General features: G+C 37.7%; 1 protein-coding gene across 4 annotated transcripts in view; it reads left to right on the top strand.

Moving 5' to 3' along the window:
* USH1C (USH1 protein network component harmonin) overlaps positions 1–20,159 on the top strand; it is a 64,753-nt gene that overhangs the window by 34,856 nt on the left and 9,738 nt on the right. For 2 of the 4 annotated variants that reach the window (XM_054200991.1, XM_054200990.1), the window contains exons 16-21: positions 12,526–12,567; positions 12,877–12,930; positions 13,077–13,176; positions 14,549–14,658; positions 15,368–15,423; positions 17,200–18,556. In XM_054200991.1, the coding sequence (XP_054056966.1) occupies positions 12,526–12,567; positions 12,877–12,930; positions 13,077–13,176; positions 14,549–14,658; positions 15,368–15,423; positions 17,200–17,212 (375 nt within the window). In that variant the 3' untranslated portion in view covers positions 17,213–18,556. Of the gene's footprint in view, positions 1–697; positions 947–2,864; positions 2,922–4,441; positions 4,562–12,525; positions 12,568–12,876; positions 12,931–13,076; positions 13,177–14,548; positions 14,659–15,367; positions 15,424–16,336; positions 16,621–17,199; positions 18,557–20,159 lie in introns of those variants that run through there. The other 2 variants (XM_054200992.1, XR_008466355.1) reach the window with 2 other exon arrangements.

The following is a 20,159-nucleotide window of genomic DNA, read 5'->3' as shown; positions in this document are numbered from 1 at the left end:
CAGCATATGTAGAAACCTTCTTCATACACACAACCTTATTTTTTGGGTGAGGTGTTCATGATATTCAAACTCTGGATGCATCTGGTGTTGATTAACAGAACCTCCAGAGGATCTTAATTTCATAGCACCCTAAACTTCTTGTTTTGATGGCTGCTTAAGCTTACTTTCCCCACTTGTGTTAACATCTGGTTATGTTTACACCAGACTTTAGCCCCTTCCCTTTTTTAATAACATGGAATTTCAGGGCCCATCTTCCATTACTTTCCTTTTATATAATCACCTTTGCAAGGAGCAGTTCTTGCTTTCTCTTCGTAAGAGATAGAGTGTCAAGAGTTGCGTTATCTGTGATTTGTCCTGTGATTTTACCGTCTGAAGACTTCACGCAGTTGGGTGTTTTGGGTGAGGTTTTTTGTTTGGGGTTTTGGGGTTTTTTTGTGTGTAATCCCCCATGCCCCAACAGCCAGGGCTACTGTCACAGCACTCCAGTTCTCTTCTTTCTAAACTGGAATCCCAAGGAGTGCTTTTAAAAAGGCCTTACTGAGGAAAAGGTTTATGTATATTCTGTGTGGGAGAAGCCAAGAGCTTCCTGTGCAGGAGCAGGTAGGCTGAGTGATGTTCTAGGATTTGCCATTAATTTCTTCAGAGCTGTTGCAGGCAGATGAACTGTTAAGGCAGATTTCTGTTCTGTTGCACATAGTTGACAAGTGGACGTCCTTCTGCTTCTCCTTCTGCCACATCAATGCGGCGTTTTGCTGGTGGCCTGCAGCTTCATACCACAGATCTTGATGATATAAACTTAGACGAAGTTGACAAGCCTAAACAACGTGTGGCACCACCTCCGCCACCACCACCCATTGTTACTCCAGGACCATCAGCTTATCCACTTCCTACATCAAATGTTCCGCTTTCAAGAGGTCCAGCCCTGGCAGTAACACCAGCTTCCCAGGTGACCTCATGATCTGTTTGGATGCATGTGCCTTTACCATTCCCCTGCCTGGCCTTCCTCCCCTGCTCCAGTTGCCCACTTTATTCATTGGATCTACCCATCTGCCATATGTGGTGTTAAAAGAAGAAATGAAGTGGTTTCGTTGTTTCATAGTAGTGAATGCAGTCCAGAGATAGCTTTATTTTAATTTTTTCAAATTTAAGTTCAGAGGGTTTTGCTCTCTCTTCCCTAAGCACGTTGTAATCCTACCACATGCAGTTATCTTGGGCAGAATGTATCAGTTAAAAAGACAATTTGGACTTGAGTGTTTAAAAAAAAAAAAAAAAGCAATGGCATGCAGCAGATTTAACTCATAGTTAAATTTGAGAAAAATATCCGTGTAGTGAAAATGACTTGTTGAAAGTGTTTTAAACATGCTTTCTTAGGCAAGAAAAGTGAACAAAGAAAATTATCTTAAAATCAGAAGCTCAAACTTTATAACATCAACGCTGTATAAATTACCATTAAAATACTTTCAAATGAACAAGAGCTGGTAATCAGGTTTAACTTTTTTTTTGCACACACAGGAATTAGGGATTTCTTTGAGAAAAATTGTGACTTTCTCTTTATTACAATCCCAGCCCAAAAGAGGATCAAATATAAGAAATCTTGTGCCAGATCTTACTTTAGGAGAGAAATGGCAGCTGTTTCATCTTAATTCCCTTTGCTAAGCACTGTAGTGGGATTCATGTACTCATTTTTGTAGCAAAAGATTCTAGGGGGATCCCATATGGTCACTTCTTTCCTACACAGTTTTCTGCATGGATTGACTGACTGCATTGTTGGCTTTCTTTTTTTCGCATGTTTACTTGGAAATCCTAGGCTTTGCATTTGCATGATTCTGGTTACAGTGGGGAAGGATATGCAAATTAATCACTTCTCAGGGGAAACTGGCAGATTATGTGAATAATTGCCCTAATCTGAACTATGAATCTTTTCTAAACTTAAATAGACATCCAATAGTGCTTGATCTATATGGTTTATATGTTCAAAGTGCCAGGAATATGCTAGATCCACTGAAATGGATGTGTCAGATGTTCTTATAGATGACAGATTTCCCAAGTTGTTTGCAAAATAAAAATGGTGTGAAATGACACAAGTGTACAAAATACTAGCGTTCAGAGGAGAAATACATTCTCCTAACGCTAACAGAAAATATTCAGATAAAAGAAGTAATATAAGAACTGCCATACAGGATCTGACCCTAAACCCATATATTCCAATATATGTTTCTGGCAGTTTTTCACTGCTAGATATGTTAAAGAAGAGGTCAATAATTAAAGAAAAATATATCAGGTAACAACAACAAAAAAAAAACCTAGCCTTCAAAAATGATAAGCCAGTTTTCACTGAATATAACTAGTGTATATGAGGAAATAACTAATCTCTTAGAAAAGTATTAATACTGAGACAAAGCTTCTTCATTTATAACTAGATAACCCTGTATTCCTGATGTGGTTTTACAAATGGAAGAAAAATCAGAAGCTGGACAATTTATCCTTGCTGGTTTTTATGAAGTCATTTTTTAACACCATAGATAAGCAGAAGCAGTGCACTTTATTTGACTTCACCAATTAAAGATCTTGTGTTTATGCCTGCCAAAGCTGAAAATAAGACAACCGTTGTTGTCCCATAAGTGTGCTTTTCTAATATTACTGAAACTGGTAAATCTTCTCTATGTTGCTAAGGAGTTTTTTTCACCACATTGTTTAATTTCAAATTCAGCTCGAACAAATACCTGACAAAAGGAATGAAATCCTGTCAGATACATTCTTGACAACTAACTATTAAGATATCTGATATAAATTGATCTGTTTCTCAAAATTATTATTAGCTATATACTTTATATGAACCTGGTACTAAGTCTGTTACTGTTTAGGTTGTAAGAAACACCTCCCACGTCGGCAAAGTACCTTCTGTGTCAAGCAATCCGCTGGTATGTCATGTACTGTTAATAGTGACTGTAGTTTTATGAACTTCCCATGTAATGCTAATGTCAAGGAAATGTCGAGGGTTTGACTCTGCATGGCTAATTTATTTAAAATTCAGTGCTTGCATTCATGTGTGTGGATCCATTGCTCTGTTACCTAATACCAGGTAGTGGAAGTGACTCCCAGCGGTCTGAGGACTTCATATTTTAACACTTCATCAACATACAGCCCAAGTTGGCATGTTCTGTTTGTCATGAAGCATATACTTTGTTCTTCTGTCAAGACAGACAAAAGGAGACAGGACCAAACTATATTTTAAACATAATGGGTGCTAAGAAGCAAACTTTCTTCTCAGAAGAACCAACGTTTGTTTGGTAGTTCTTTGCACTGATTTTGATTCAGGATGGCTGGATGTCAGGTTTTCCCATTCTGAGGCATTCTAGAAAAGTCTGTCTCTAAATTGTGCAACTCCAGGCGAAATCATCCAGTTCCAGTGAACCTTCACAACATGATAGCTGTGAACCTACTGATTCTTCTAAGATCAGAAAGCTTAACGATATGATACGTTTTACAGTGTGGAACAACATTAATTGAGAGATATCCACGGGGACTTTCAAAGATCTGGTTCCAAAACTTCTTCTTTCTTAAATTATTTAAAAGAGGAGGGGTGGGGGGGGAAAGCCAAACAAAAAACACCCCAAAATTCCCTTACTTAAAAAAAAAAAAAAAAAAGTGGCTTAACCAACTTGCTGGAAGCAATTCAAATAATTTCAGAGGATACAGCGTGTACTATATCAATGATATCTGGAATACATCACATTTCCTATGAGAAACATTGACAAAAGTGTGCTGAGAGTTGCTGGGGTTAAGTCAAAAACTAAACCCACAGGGCTCAGTTTTGAACTCTTTTCTTGAATAAAACTATGCTTGACGTCAGTGGGAGTTTTAACTGAGTAAGAAGTGTACAATCGGGTTAGTACGTGCTGGATGATTAGGTCTCGGATGCCTCTGGGTATCTGTACTTTGTGGAGTCAAGGGTAGATAATTAACGTAACTAATTCTTGCTCTTAAGTCAGGATATGTTACCTTGAAATTCTTTACAGAAAGCTGATCATTGCAGTCCTGGTGAATTTCACTTAAAAGATCTATTTAGATATAGATTGGTTAAAATCTCATTTTAGGTTCACTATGTTCTTACACTCAACTTTAGCTTTTATTTTTTTCCTGTAGTTTCTCATTCAGTTCATTGCCTTTATGGGATAAATGCCAAAAGCAGCGATGAGATTTTTCCATAATCTTGCTGGAGAAGTCGTAGTTTAGGGGGGAAAGCTACACTTTGGATGCAAGAGAAATTATGTTTTGGCTTGTGAACTTTGTAAGTCTTAAAATAATTCTGTAAGCCTTTTGTTGTATTAGTGACATTAAATTCAGTACCATAAACTACTTGTATCGAGGTATGTTGGTGAAATGATGGATTTGTAGAAATTACATTGTGAATTTTAATTTTCTTAAATTAACCCCATAGCAACTTGCTCCAAGTCCACCTACCCAACGACATCCAGGTGTACCAATAGTCTCTAAACCAGTCATGCTGCATCCTGACCCAAACTTTATGGTCAGGCCAACAATCAAATCAGAGGCTCTGGTAAGCCTTTTAATGTTATTTTTCCAAGTGCTACAGTACTGTGGGATTTGTTGTTGACTTGTCCTCAAAGAATCAATGCATGTCTTGTTTTCTGCTAACTAAAACTTATACAGATTTTCAAGTGATCGCTAATGGTAAGTACAAAAGAAGGGTATTTTTCCTTTTTTTTTTTTTAATGATCTAAAAGTCACTCTTAGTGACGTTTTTTGTACTGGGGTGCATAATTACAGAGCAGTGTAGAGCCTTAGACCCTGTAGATCTTATTTTTCATTTATTCATATGCTGGTTTGTATTTTCATAAATTCTGAAGTCCTTTGCCAGAAATGAAATAGTAAAAACTAATTACACTGTATTTTTCCTTTGTAAATAATCATGAACATACTTGAAATGTAGATATATAACTCATCATTTCGTTTCCAGAGAAAAAAGTTCATTGTTATATCTTAGATTTCGGTATACTGGTCATGCAGTGCTACTGCAAAGTTGTCTCACAATCTTTTTCTTATTTCTTTTCCATTTCTGTTTCAAATGTAAATGAAGAAAAAAACACTTAGGCTAAATATTTTAGGACCAACCATGTAGCATCTTTGGGAATTGTGGTATATAAAGGAAGGTGGGACAAGGCTTATTGAGGGAGGTGGGGTGGGGAGAGAAATACTGCTCTGAGAAGTTATAACTCCCAAATGGCAGCCCTGAAAATTCATCTAAGAAAGCTGACAGACCAATTAGTAGTATTTGTTCTCAAGGGTCATCATGACTTATGCCGTTACAATTAAAGTTGTGTGTCTATTATATACGTGTGTCTGGATGTGTGTACATTTATATGAGCAAGACAGTGTATTGCAACATGTGACCTTTCTAAGTGACGGAAAATACATCGCATTTGCCTTTCATTTATTTAATTTCAAGCTTATGCTATATCTGACAATAAATGATAGGCACAATATTCCTAGCTGTCTTTCATTAAAGTGGGATGGAGTATTTTTTTGTCATTTTCTGCTTTAATAATTTAGATACTCTTGTTCCTTTATTTTCCCGGTTTCAATTTGAACAAATTTTAGTGGTACATAATAACCAGTTTTCCCACAGACGTAGTTGTCTTGAAACTTCTATATTATAAATGTATTGAAATGATAAATGAAAGCTGGTTTTATATGTTGTTCAAGAGAAGGCAGGTACACGAACTAAAAATAAATTCAAATCCCTGTAGATATTGTGTAGGTATTTCCTTCAGTTGTATGCACTGGAGCTTTGGAGCTTTCATTTTGATTGTGCTCAGTAATTCGGCATCTCTAAGCAATTTGAAATTCCTTAGGGGAGGAATGAACAGAGATAAACTATAATCTGCAGTTAATATAATTTAGCTCTTGAAAATAAATGCCTGCTGTGCAAATATAAACTGGTTTGCAAAATTGATAATACCCTTATGTGTGATCAGACATCTGTGGTACAAATTGAAAATGTTGCTTGTGTTGTTTGTTACCGGCTGCTTACAAGTAGTTTGAGAAATTGGCAATAAGATCCATCTCTGAAGGGAAATTTCTTATGATTTGTTATGCATGCACGCACGTTTTCCAAATCAGAAGTTTGCTAAAATGTTTCAGTTGTCAGTCGTCTCATTCCCAAACTGTCTCATATTAGTTGGAAGATCACAATTTCAGTGGGAGCAATATTCTGATAGGACTTTGAGAGAAACATCAGTCTGTAAATTGTTTTTGTAGACGTGTTACCTCTTAATTCCTTTTATGACTAAATGCAGTAAAGAATATTCATCCTGGCTGCAATGAAGTCACAGTAGGATGTAGAGTAAGACCTTCATGGATACCGAAGTAAAGAGGGAGGCTACTTCCATTAGTTAAAAAATGAAAAGGCCAGTATATGGCAAAACAGGCAAGGAAGTACCAGCCTGTCTCCAGAAACGTGTAAGAATTATAATTTTTTTTTCATGTGGAAGGAATGATTTTTGTTTGTTTGAGGAGGGGATGAGGAGTCCTTTTTTAAGTCACTGGTTCAGATACAGGACCAGTTCAGCTTCTCTTAGCGAAGGGAAGTATCACCAAGGCAACGTACCTTTTGCTACCCTATTTCTTATCTTGCTAGATTTCAGAAAACTTACGGATCTCCAGTCTTTACGTCTTTAATATGACATAATGCACATAACTCCTTTTACCGTGTTTTTATCTGAATTTTGTTGTCCTGAGCACCAAACTCTAGAAACTGGTGTTGATGGATTTACTTGATGCAAACAGCTAATCAAGTGAGCCTATACTCAAGCAATTCACTAGTAAAGAAGGTAAAAAGCATGAACCTAAGAATAAAATAAAAATGCAAGAATGGGTAAAATACTCCTGTTTTATGGAAGGCAGTTGGGCCAGATAGGAACAGTGAAGTTTCTGTTGTCACTTAAGTCTTCATATTAACTGAATTCAGGTCAGAATTCCCAGGTCTTTTAACAGTTCATTAAAATGAAATTGTTCTCACTTATAGAGGGAAATGATGGCTGAGGATTAAACCTTGAGTGTGGCCTTGAATGCCCAGGGCTGCTCTGGGACAAAATGAGTGTGAACTGTTTGTCTCTGCTGTACTAGAGTGAACTGGAATACGCTTGTGGCAGAGCTAATTAAATTTTGGCTCAGAGGATTATTATGATTTAGCGGTGGGCTTTTCAGAGAATCAAAAGCAACGTGAACATTAGTCTCTCCCAACTATTGCAAACAAGCTGTTGTGTGAGTTAGAAGATTTGGTGCACTTCCTGCTACTAAAGATTTTTCCTCCCTCACTTCTTTGTTGGATGCAGCATTTCTGAAAGGAAGAATGAATATTTAAGCTTTCCTGTAATTTGCAAGATTTGAAACCTGGTTCTGCAGGACTGCAGTCAAGGGACCTCAGACAGGTGCTTAGGTACTGTGTGGTAAGATGTGCGATGATTGGAAATTTCAGTTATTATTGGCCATAGCTATACCAAAATCATCTGCGTTGAAACGGAAATAATTTTTTTTTTTCTAAGTAGCTAGAGAGGGGCTGAAGAGTTTTGTGGAAAATCTTGCCAGACTTGCCCAGAAGTTCTTCAAGACAAAACCTCAGTCTCTGTATTAATTAAATGCAGACCACAAAGCTTTCATTAATTCAGGAATAAATACGTTTTTCCAAGTAATGGTATGACTATAGGACACTGATAGAATCAGTGGTGAAACTGATATATAGTCATGTGGTTTAAAGCAAATTGAGTTTGGAAATTTAAATACCATACTTTAGTCTGTACAAAGTTGCTGTGGCTTCTGAAGACTGAAATACGTTACCCAATTTGATGCAGGGTTTTGAGAGGAGGCTAGAGAGGTGTGAGGACTTTTTTGTATATTTATTTATTTTTAACCTATTGTGAAAATTCTTGTAACATAAGAAAAGGTTCTGTATTTTAAGTTATTCCAAACTACAGTTTACCATTTTATTAATGCACTGGAAGCAAAACCAGAATCAATATGGGATTAAAATCACTGAAGCCCAACACAATAACATAAAATCCAGCAGCGATTAGTCAATATTATGAAATTACTTGTAGGTATCCAAACTGAAGGAAGATGACTCAGAAATAAGTCAGTTACATTCAGGCGGAATTTTTCTTCGTATAGAATGAACCTGTACTAATAGTTGGCATTTAAATGATTGTTTCTTTCAGGATGAGCCCAAATAACATGTATCTTTTCTTTCAGTTTATCAACTTCGTGAGGAATTTAATAATGGAATTCACTTTTCAGCGTAGAATATTCCCTGCTAGGAGATCAAATCTTATATGTGTAACATATATTCATCATGACTTTTCAATATTCTGGAAATGACTTGTCTAGCATTTTGTCAATTTTTTGTTGTTGTTGTTTTCATTTATTTTTTCAAAAATCATGGAGCAGACACCCTAACACTCTTCTGGAGAAATTAAGGATAATAAGAGTCATGGAATATATTTTAAGAAATCTTGTGGGATGGAAATGTGCATTCTTTATGTAGTTTCTCTAGAATTCTTTCCTCTTTGTATTTAGTACTATTTCACTGTGTGTTTCTCTTATTTTGAAATGGTGTAGGGAACAAGCACTAGTTAAGTGCAAGTGTAATTCAGTTCCTAGAAGAACAAAAAAAGCAGTGAGATTCTTTGTGAGGACGTGATACTTATTTACAGCAAAAAGTTAATACCTGGTTTGGCAATTTTCTTTCTTTTGCAGCCACAAGAGATGTTTAAAAGGATGGTGGTTTACAATTCATCATTTAGATCTAACAAAAAACAAGTAAAATAACATTTTCCATGTTTTGTGTGGTACTTCTTGTTTTGACTGATTGTAGATTTAAAACTTTTCTTTCTAATCCTGTTGCTCAGTTTCTAAAACAGACGATAAAGACAGCCCTAATGCATGAAAACTGCTGGTCTTTGTAAACTTTCAGTGTGTGCCTGTGTCTCCTGCTAGTCTAGACAAACAAAGAATGAGAGGATAGTAAATCCTTCAGGTTGAACCGTCTGTAACTACTTATATGGTTAGTGCAATCTTTAAGGTAGTTGAACACTGGTAACTGATCTGATGCTGGCAAATTTTTTTATATATATATTCTTAAGGTTTCCATGTTTATTTTAGTCTCCAGTTGCAATGTGTTCAGTAAGAAAATATTAGTTCTTAGCTTAACAAATGAGCTATTATCATAACACATTTATTGGCAGGAAATCAGAGGAACTGGTGGTGGAAAGCACCACTATATTCATATAGCTTTTCTGTATTGTGTAGGATTTTTCTGCCATATTACTATTTATATTGCCTTCCTTTCTCATAGTAATGAAGTTTTCATCTCTTCCTCTTTGACTGACTGGTGGTTCAATAGATCCCTTGAAGAAGTGAACTTCGTGCATAACTTCTCTGCTGCTGTTAAATGTGCCAGTTTCTGTGTAAAACAGTTTTATCAGTGCAAGCTAAGTTAGACACATTGCCATGTTATATGAAAATGTTGTTGCACAGTTGTGAGCTCACAGTGTCAGCTTTTGAGTGGTAAACCATTGAGATTAGTAATGATTTTTTTCTTTTGATCAGCTCCAATCTAGATCTAGAAGGAAAAACTGTATTTGACTGAGATAAGTCTAACTTTGTGATTGTTCGGTTGCAATTGAACGTTAGTATGTTCTGTGTATATAACATTTGTGTTCTCAGTAAATGTGTTTTTTGGAAAATTGTGTTATACCTGGGCACGGGTTTCTCTTTCAGTTCTGTTTTGTTTATTTCAATCAGGTCTCAATTTCTATTGATGCTAGAAACTTCAGTGAGCAGTACCATTGGCTTAGGTTCTTGTGTTTTGGGTTTGGATTTTTTTTCTTTTTTTAAGTAGTAACTTTACCTTTCATCCAGAAGTCCAGACAGAGTTGTTTCAGCGCAGTCATTTTAATGTTCCAGATTCTACTTATCTTCAGTGTTATGAATGTTATTGTAAGTCACGAAAGGATCAGAATGCTCTTAAGTCTTTTGCCCAAGATGTCCTGAGTAGTGGGAGGGTAGGCTTAGCACCATGGTTTCCACTTGGTTTTGCTTGGTTCATTAGTCCCAGCTTGGATATGGAGTGTGCTCTCTGCTCTCCAAATTTTTGATGCCCTTTTCTGGGAAGATTTATTACAGTTCAGTAGATGTCTTCATTGTATCATAGCTGTATTTGTACATTATTGCATCCAGATTGTATCACTTCTTTGCTTTCGGGTTTTTTGTTGTGGGGTTCAGGGGTTTTTTTCCTGTTTAAAAATTTTCCCAGGAAAAAACTTTCTTCAAGGGCAACATCTGTTTTTCATGAGGGCGACCTGGGACAAAGAGTTCAATGACTTCCTTTAGATTACATAATGAATTAGTGACTTGGCTGAGATCAGAGTTCTTTCTTCTAATTTGCTTGCTCCAAGACCATAGATGTCTGCTTCAGCCATGATTCCAGATTCACTTATTCAAACTATTAGTTCTTTAGGTAGCTGTTATTGTGAAATGTTCCTCTAACAATTTTAGTAAAACTATTAATAATATTAATATACATTGTAAATGAATGAATGATTGGGATTTTTCCCCAGAATGAAATTCTACCCTCACTGAAGTCTGTGACCAAATTCCCATGTATTTAGTTACTCAAAGTTAGCAGTTAACAAATGTAATGCAGCCCATACTAATTTAAATGCTAAATAAGGTGTCTCATGTTCCTATTCCCCAAAAAAAGTGCTTTTAGTACGTATTTCTCTATGGAAAAAAACCCAATTGTGAGAGTAAGCAAAAGTTCTGTAGTTGTGCCCTGAAGATTTAGCTGTCTGGAGTCTGGGCAGACAAAGTCACGCTTCAACCCTTGCAAATGTTTCTTCTGCCTCAGAAGAAACACAGAACGAGGACATGATTTGCTGAAGTTGGTCTTTTGATCTCAGGGAAAAGGTGGAGAGAGAGGCAGCCTGCAGGAAAGCTGGGGTTCACGCTCTATGATTCAGTATGCTCGTGTGTAATTGCTGCTGGTCCATGCAAGAGTCAGCACCACTGTCGCATGGTCTGTGTAAGCGTGGTTAGACACATGGGCAGTGCTGTTGTACATTTGAGGGTCTGCGAACGCAGAGCTGTGTGGTAGTGCTCACTGACTTTGTCAGAGGCAGTGGTGGTAAGGATGAGATCTGACCCCAGGGGATCATTCAGAGTCATGTCAAAATTAGGCAATTGAGAGGAATGATAACAGGAGGAGGTATTTGTGTTTTCTGCTGCAACTTTGTCATTTAACAGCCAGTCCTTAAAGATACCAGAGGAATCTTAAGCAGTGTGTTTGATTTACAAGCGGAAAAAGTCTCAGCTGAGTCTGAGAGTGGAATCGACTTTGTCATCAGATATATCCAGTAGAAAAGAGGGCAATAACAAATATATCAAGCTTGATTACACACTGAACTGCAGGTCTGTGTCAGATATTGGCTTGCCTGCTGTGTCAGCAAAGGGCTGTATGGTTCTGTGCTGTTCCCATATCCCCACGCTGTTGCAGCTTGAAGCCAGGAGAGTGATACAGCATTCAGGTGCCTTAATAAAGATTTCTGTTAAGTCATGAAGTCTTTACTTAATACGCAGGATAAGCGCAGAGTTTTTTATAAATCTCCAGCATTGCTCATACAGTTTCACATAGTAACTACTAATCCTCCTCAAGAAACCACCACCCAAACACCATTGATTCCTGACTGCTGACTCAGGAATTCTCATCTTTGTGGAAGAGGTAACTCCTGCTTTTTCCCTGCAGTGTTCATCTGACAAGAGTTGTGTACTGGGTTTTGAAAGTTTAAGGAGGTGTGGGTCCTCTCAAAGCTTAAATCTTGCTCTACCGAACTGCAATATTATCTTCTCTTTTCATATACACTCTGCCAAAACTTTTTAGGCCTCCACAGGACCATATGGAAACAAAAAGGGTTGTTGCCCTCTGTTTGCTTGTGGTATGGAGCCATCTCCCTGAAATCCCATGGAAAGGAGGAGAGAAAGGGGCTGGAAGAGGGTCCTACAACCCAGACACCGTGGAGCAGTGTTTCTGACAGGCAGATTGGAGCCTGTGACTTCTGCCTGTGTTAGATAGTGCCCAACATGGTGATATTCCCAAGAATCGTTGCTCAGAAGAGTGTGGCAGAACATACCTGCCGGTGATGCTTTCCAGATTTGTTTCTGCTCTGTCAGGTGTAGAGAGGAACTGTGTACCTGACAGAGTGCAAAACTATTCCTCAAAACTGCTCCATAGTATGACCAACTCAATCTGCTGATCTATCTTAAGGTTTTGGAATGTCTTCTGACTGTCAGGATGGACTATTTGCTGCCTTTCAGTGCTTTTCTCCATTTACTCTCTTTTCATAGCTTACAGAATTATATGTTCTCTCATTAATACATAAAGTGGCGTTTGTGTGTTAAGTGTGTGGATGAGCCTGATGTTTTTATAATTAAGTATTGTTCTATTCTCAGGGCTTCCAGAAGTATTTGGAAGATTTTGATCCGTATTCAATGGTAAGGAGAGAATTCAAATATGATCCGTATTCAATATGAAACACACTGGAAAAAACACACCCTTGATTTTGAGGGCTGGGAAGGGGGTAAGATTCTTGCTTGTTGGTTTGCTGCAGCTTGTGTATTTGTCTTTTCTAGACAAGTTGAAAAGAATCTTTCTTACAGGAACAGATGATCTAGTGTTCTGATCTTCCTCTAACACTATATTGGAGGAGGGAGAAGTCCCATTTCTCCCATAAAATACATAAATCAGCCTAAATGTTTTGTGTTTCCAAGGTGGAAATGACTAATCATTGTATCTTTTCATAGTTTACACCAGAGCAGATTGTGGGAAAAGATGTACGGCTGTTACGAATTAAAAAGGTAAATACTATGTTATTTGATTGATTGGTATATAAAGGGTTCCTGTAAGCATTTCATGTACAGTCCCATTTACTGGGAAGAAGGAAAGATTAAGCTCCTGTTGATGGCAAAAATTAACAGCCTTTTCTGAACTCTTTTTTTAATAGGAAGGATCATTAGACCTTGCAGTCGAGGGAGGAATTGATTCTCCAATTGGAAAGATAGTCGTGTCTGCCATCTATGAGGGTGGTGCTGCAGACAAACATGGTGAGTAACAATAGGGAATTTGAACGCTGCTGCAAAAGGGCTGTCTGGGAGTTGTTGGCTGACTCCATAGCTATGCCTGGTACCAACAGGCACACTTAGGTTGTCCAAGGCAGCGAAGTTCTGCCTCAGCTCTAAGGGCAGCACACAGAGAGGCTCATGGTTGGAAGGGTGCTGCTCAAATTAATAATTATGTAAAATATTTATAAATAGTGTTTAAGAAGAAATGGTCACTGATGCTGTATTTTTATCATTACAGAATTTTCAATAGCATGGCCTAAAAATGTAGAGCTGTTCCCTTAAGAAGGACTCCCCTTTTTCCAGTCTGGAAAACAAAACAAAAAAAAACAACTAACACCTGATTCTCTGGTGTATTCTGTTAATTAAGGAAAGCAGAATATGGTCTCCATTGTGTAACAATTTCCAAGCAATGACATCTGTAGAACTTCCATGTGCAAAGCAATTACCTGACCACGGCTACACTAAACTGCTTAGTTTTGGTTTTAATGATACTTTCAATAGTAATTTGTTTTACAAAACACCTGGCTTTATGCCCAAAATCCCACCGAAGGCCAGAGCCTTCTGGGTAACAGCTCTCTGGAAGGCACAAGAATGTGCATACCAACACATCCAGGCTTTGCTCCTAGAGGCCAGTATCTCTCATCCTTTCCTTGAGATCCCTGGTGATGACAAGGTAGACAGACAGGACAATATCTCCTTATGTTGAGTTTGCAGACCTCATCCCAACCTGCACCGAAGTTCAAGACACTCTTGCTGTGAAAACATCTCAGCCACTTGATCTCTCAAGTACTCTGTTTCTCTTTGACTCTTCACTGTTGTGAGGGTGTCTTGTAATTAAGGCTGTCCCTTTACCATCTGTGTTTTCCCCTCTTCAAATCCAGTCCCAGGTGGCTGATTTTGCTTCATTATAGATTAACAAGTCAAAGGACTAAACATTACACGTACTTTTGCAAAGGAATGTCAGTCCTGCAAACCCTTGACAAATGCCACTTACACCTTCAGGTCTTTAAGTAATGCAGCCACTTTCATAGTAGTAACAGCCTATGATCAACCCCAGTTTGTCAGCTGTATAGGTAGATTACCCAGACAGGCAAACTGCTACTATGGAAAATCTTACTGAACTAGTTTCTTACTGGTCATGATCGGTAAGAGATTAGTGTGGCTTTTCCATGCCTAAAAATTCCTTTTTCTTCTGCCTGTAGCAAACTTTCTTGTCTATGTCAAGTTTTAGTGTAAGCCTTCACACCTAGTGAAGACACGTTTCATTGTATTCAGTACTTCATAAATAAGGGACAGAAAAGACTCACAGAATTTTTCCTTACATGTATGTATACCCTATTGGTCTTTTCACCAGGAGGCATAGTGAAAGGGGATGAAATACTAGCTGTAAATGGCAAGATATTAATTGACAGCAAGCTGGCAGAAGCACAGGCAACTCTAGCAAAAGCTTGGAATATGGGTGGGGTAAGTACCTGGAATACTTCATTCTACCTACAACGTTCATATGAGATATACTTTTCTTTCATTACATTGTCAGATCAACACAAATAAAGTTGCAAACATCAAAAATAAGAGGTATGCCGCGTACTACCGAAGTGAGCTGAAATCTGCAGAAGATACTGGCGCATGGCATCTCTGAAAATCATGCGTGTAATTTACTGTGAAAGTTCATGGCATTGAGCCACATGTCAAGATTGTTTTTTTAAACACATTACATTCTGAGTGTTTGTAGTACATTTATCTGTAGAATCTCTCTTTGATATTGGAAACGATGTGCAAGCTGATTGGAATTTTACAATAATAGTTTATCTTATCTTTGATTTCTTAATGTACAAGTAACACTGCACTTCAGCTACAGTGAGTGTTTTCTCAGCAAGAACTGTATTAATTGCTAAGATGACCAAATACAGGACAATTCTTAGAATAATTATTTTTTAAAAGCTTGTTGCAAGACTAGTAGATTTTTCTTTAATTTCAGGATACAAATCAAACAGATAAGTCTTGAAATGATCTTCCTATAGAAGTCTTTTTATAGAGATCTTTCTGCTGCTACCTGTGGTTTGCCAGCAATAGATTGCCTTCCTGATTGTCTATCTGATATTCCATGGCGGTCCACTAACCATCTCTAAAAGCAGTATTTAGCATCACGTTTGCCCATGCATTTCTTTTTCAGGATTGGATTGACTTAGTCATTGCGGCATCACCTCCAAAGGAATATGATGATGAAGTGTAAGTGCATAAGCTTTCTCTCTCTGGGGATAAAAGGCTAGTAACAACAGTCTATACAGTTTGCTTTTTTATCAGATGTATTTCGAGTATTTATTTCTTGTGGGCTTCGTAACCTTCTGCATCATGTGGTTGCTAATTTGATAGTTATACATAGCTATCATGCATTACAGCAGTGGTTCCCAGACTTTTCAAAATGGTGATTCTCAGAATTGGTCATACGTGACTACACATTCATGCTTTCGGTTTAAAGTTTGAGGATTTGGGAGGAAGTTTTTTTTGTTGTTTTTTTTTTTAGAAATTATTTACTTTAGCCTGGATCATCTACTGTGGTCCAGTAGATCATAACTGGGGGAAACAAATGACCACAAGCATTCTTCATCACAAGAAGACAGTTGTTTTTTCTACGTGTTGTTTTTTTTTTAAATTAGAGTCCAGTCTAGATTCCTTGTCTAAGCCAACCTAAGTGTAAAATTTTCAAAAGAGCTAAGTAATTTGTGTGTCTCGGCAATTTGTGATGGTCACAGGGTCCTTTTGCTAAAAATAATCAGCATAGGTGTGAAACAGAAGAATCCATGGTTTAAAGTGTGATAGAGATACCAAGTTGATACAACTTGGCTTTATTTTGGACAGTTTCAAAAGCAAGACCAATGTTTTCTAGCTTTAATGAAGGAAAAGATTTGAAGATACCCTTCCTACCAAGTAAAATGTCAGAGGAAAGTTTTGTAGTCACTGTTAACCCAGATTCTTGTTCTGTGTAGAATACTAGAGCATTAGTTGCTGTAAATCAGTGTAGTTTTACTGGCTAAGACCAATTGCAGATTGCTGTAAAATTGTGTTTAATACCTGTGCATAAACTAACAAGCAAGGAAATAACTGTCACTGTTATTTTTGTTTTCATATCCTGTATATTTAGCCCTACTATTCCCTCATCAACAGTCAGTCCCAACACACACAGAAAGGTTTTTGAAGGCAGTGCACCCGTGTACAGACAAGGGTACCTCCTGCAGCTGTAGCCACTGCAGTGTTCCCTCACGGTGAATAGCCAGACCTGGGTTAACATGACTGTCCATTGTGAGGCTGCGTTATTTTTTCAGCATGTGCCTGCCTGTGCATTGCATGCCACGCTTGCTTTTGTTCCTGGCATGCTGGAGTGTTCTTTGGGCTATTGCCATACCTGTCCTATTAAAATACAAGTATTTAGATTCTACTTCATCATGTCCCCTAGAGGTCCTCTGCAGAATTGGTTTATCATCTGACAAACTATAAAATAAATAGGCCCTGCCTAAACAAGTAGGATTAATGTAGGGGTTTTTTCCTTATCTGTGGACCACTGCTGTGGCTTTGTGAATTCGTAAGTAACTACAAATTACTTGTTAAGGCTTGTCCAAAGAACAAGTTTCCATTTGTATTATATGACAGTGTGCCTGTAGACAAGTATTCATGACTGGTTTTCACTGAAGCTTGCCTGTGTTAATTTGTCACTATACAATGGATTTGTCCTGAAACTATCCTTGTGTCATAAACTGAGTTTACTGTGTATGGTTTCTCTATGCTGTAATTACTGAGAGTATAGTCATAGATCTCTAGAACAACCAAGGTAAGATTTCTTGTTGCATGTGTGTATTTGTGGTCTTCTCAATTATTACCTACCATACAAATCAAAATGACTCAACTGAGATCCAGTTATATAAAATTGTGCTTTACGAGAAAGACTAAAAATTGCACTACAGCTAAAAGCATCTGTTTCACTATCTCTTTTTCTTTTTCTTTCTGTAGGACATTCTTTTAAAGAAGGCTACACTGGAAAAATGAAGTCTTTCCCCTGCAGAAACCTGCTGCTCTGTAAATTAATAGGAAATCAATAACCATATGAAATGCATCTTTATTTGAAAGAAATGTGAGCAATCAGACCTATAAATTGAGCTAGAGACTTCAGATTTTTCAGGTAATTGGAGTCATTTCAAATAATTCTATAGACATACAGCAAGATGTTTTTGCAAAATCATTGAGGACTGCCAGTAAGCATAGTTTGGTCTGTGAGAACTCAATCTATTTGTTGCTATTTCGGGGGGCGCAAATTTTGAAAATAGTCTTCCAATTTTCCTGGAAATAGACACCAAAATGGCAAACGAAGATAGAACACAGATGTCTGTTCCCACATGCAACACTTGTGATTACATGTTCACAGGCCAGTTTGGGTGTGAAAAAGATTATATTTTTACTCTGTAAGAAATTATTTTCCCTGGAGAGATGGGGAATGTATATAGGTAACTTCTGTTCTCACTCATATTCTTCTGGTTCTCTTACCATCCATTTCTGCTGGTTAGTGGTGAGTTGTTTTTGAGTATGAAAATCCTGCTGGTGGAAGAACCAGTAATACCATGAGTGCTAGCATTATAAGGAATAATTTTGGTGATACTTATACAGTATAAAGAACCTTCTCTACCAGCAAAGTAAGCAGCTAGCAAGAAGTCCAGATAAAATCATGATGTGTAGTCACAGTTATACTACCAAGTATTTGTATTGGTGTCAAAAATTACTCCTTCACGTAGTCATGGGTGGAAAATTTGGGTGTAGTTCACAGTCTGCAGTTATGTACTTTGTTCTCAGTGAGGCTATATATGTGACTAAACTGTGCAGGAAGTCATGAAGTATAACATTGCACTCTTGGTGACTATATGTCTTCTGTTTAAGTAAATTACTCAAGACCATCAAATCTATACTAACCTGGCATAAGTATGATTACAGTTGTAGACTTAGTAATTTCTTTATGTTATCAAGATATATCCCTTTTGAAATGTCATTGTCTTCTTTCCTTCCTTGTATCTGCCAGTTTGTATTCTGTTTTTCACGTTGTGTTTAGATTTTTCTTACCTGGACTAATGAGATCCAGTTTATAGTTCTTTGTCATGCTTTTTCAAGATTTGGAAACCCTTCTTTTTGTAACACAGGAAAATAACAATTGCATTCCTGAGAACTCTGTACTTAAACAGAGATGATTAATTACATTGACTTTCTTCATTTGCAGTATTGTTCCCATATGCCAATTCATGTGTCTGGCAGGGTACACATGTTAGAATGTTTAAAATTTTAATTCTTACAACTAATCCGGAAATAAAATTGCATTTGCTAAATAGAAGAAGTCTTGTTTCCTGTTTGTCTCTCAGTTTGTACATCACAGTAATAGTTAATCTGATAAAGTACCCAGATTTCTGAGTTGATCTTTAATAACAGATGTGTTTGCAACAGAATGCCACCCTTGTGGAATTCAAAAGAAAATTCACTCTGCACAGTAGGGAATTGGCATTCTGCTGAGTTGCAGGAGTCTCTTACTGAGATTTTCTGGGCAAATCTGATCATTTGGTAGTTGGCAAACTACTTAGAGTGCAGATGCTCCAGTTTATTTAATTTGCTAGATCTTTGGGTGAGTTTACCCAGAGCTGTAGACTTCCTAACCAGCAGACTAGTCTAAATGCATCAAGACTAGCAGTAGAGGGAAAATTGCAGCAGGATGTACTCCTCCTGCTGCTCTGGTTCCCAGTTGCCTACGTACTGCAACCATCTGGGCTGTGTGACAATGCAGATAGATGTGCGATGCTGTCAAATGTTCTCTTAAGGGATGCTCTGATGCTATGTACCAGCAAATTGAGAGCCACAGTAAAGCACCAGTAATGAACTTCACCCTACAACCAGTGCTTGATTGTGCTAATCACTGTCTCAGCACACTAAGAAACACAACGCAGACAACTTAAAGGTTAGATATTAGAAATATTTTTACTGGTGTTATTTTTTCAGAGATGAAAGGAGCACAGAAGACTGAGCTGGGAAACCTGTGGGAGTACCAACAGTTGAGTTGTACCCTTGCTTCTTAGTCACAAAACTATCTTTCTTCTCCCCATCTACCCTGTTAATTTACTTGCTTGGATACAGCTTAAAAGGCATGAGAGGCAGTTGAGGAAATAGTTACTGCACATTGCTTTGTGTGTATAAGAAAGTGTTACTTTGTGTGTTTAACCTCTGTTAGGGTGCCAGAGTTGATTTAGGCAATGTAAAGAGGTGGTATTAGAAAAACAGGAGGCTGATACTTCTGAAATCTTAAAATTATTTTAAGCCATTTGTCAGGTAGTTTTTTACTTTATTTCTGGCTGTCAGTGCCCTGGGACTGGATCACATCTTTCATTTGCCAGCTAGTGCTCAAGGAGTTGGAGAAAGCTACGAGAAAATACAGTTTGCAAGCAACTTCCCTTTCAGTTACTTTGGTGTGTGGAAGCAGAGTGTCCCAGATGTAAATCATTTAAATAGGCGCCCATTTGTGTTGCTACTGTGTTGTTTTCTGGTGGCTGTAATTGTCACTGTGTGTGCCCATGCCTCACCCCCGTTCAATCAAGCCAGCTGTGAAAAGATAACAGTAGGGTAAATGGGACTTTCTCTTTTTTTCAGCCAATGCATAGTTTCCTTTGGGAGTATGGAAACTCTGACCTGATGCACGTACTTCACTGACAGTATCATGAATGTTTCAAACCGCTTTTAACATAAAATGGTTTTTTGTTTTTCATTTGCTGTAATCTCAGAGGGAATATGTCTAGTTTCTCAGAGCTGTTTGTTTGGTTAAGACCGCTAAAACCCACTGTCTCTCTCTATGGGATAATAACCCAGAGGAAGAGTTTCTCAGAACGGCTAACAATCCTTCTTATTCTCTCAGGAATTTGTTGGCCGTGTTAGTCACAGCGTCGTCT

This window comes from Rissa tridactyla, chromosome 4 (assembly GCF_028500815.1).
Source record: "Rissa tridactyla isolate bRisTri1 chromosome 4, bRisTri1.patW.cur.20221130, whole genome shotgun sequence".
NCBI classification, from domain to species: Eukaryota; Metazoa; Chordata; class Aves; order Charadriiformes; family Laridae; genus Rissa; species Rissa tridactyla.
Note: the sequence above shows the minus strand (reverse complement) of the source record. Positions and strands in the feature narration are given on the sequence as shown.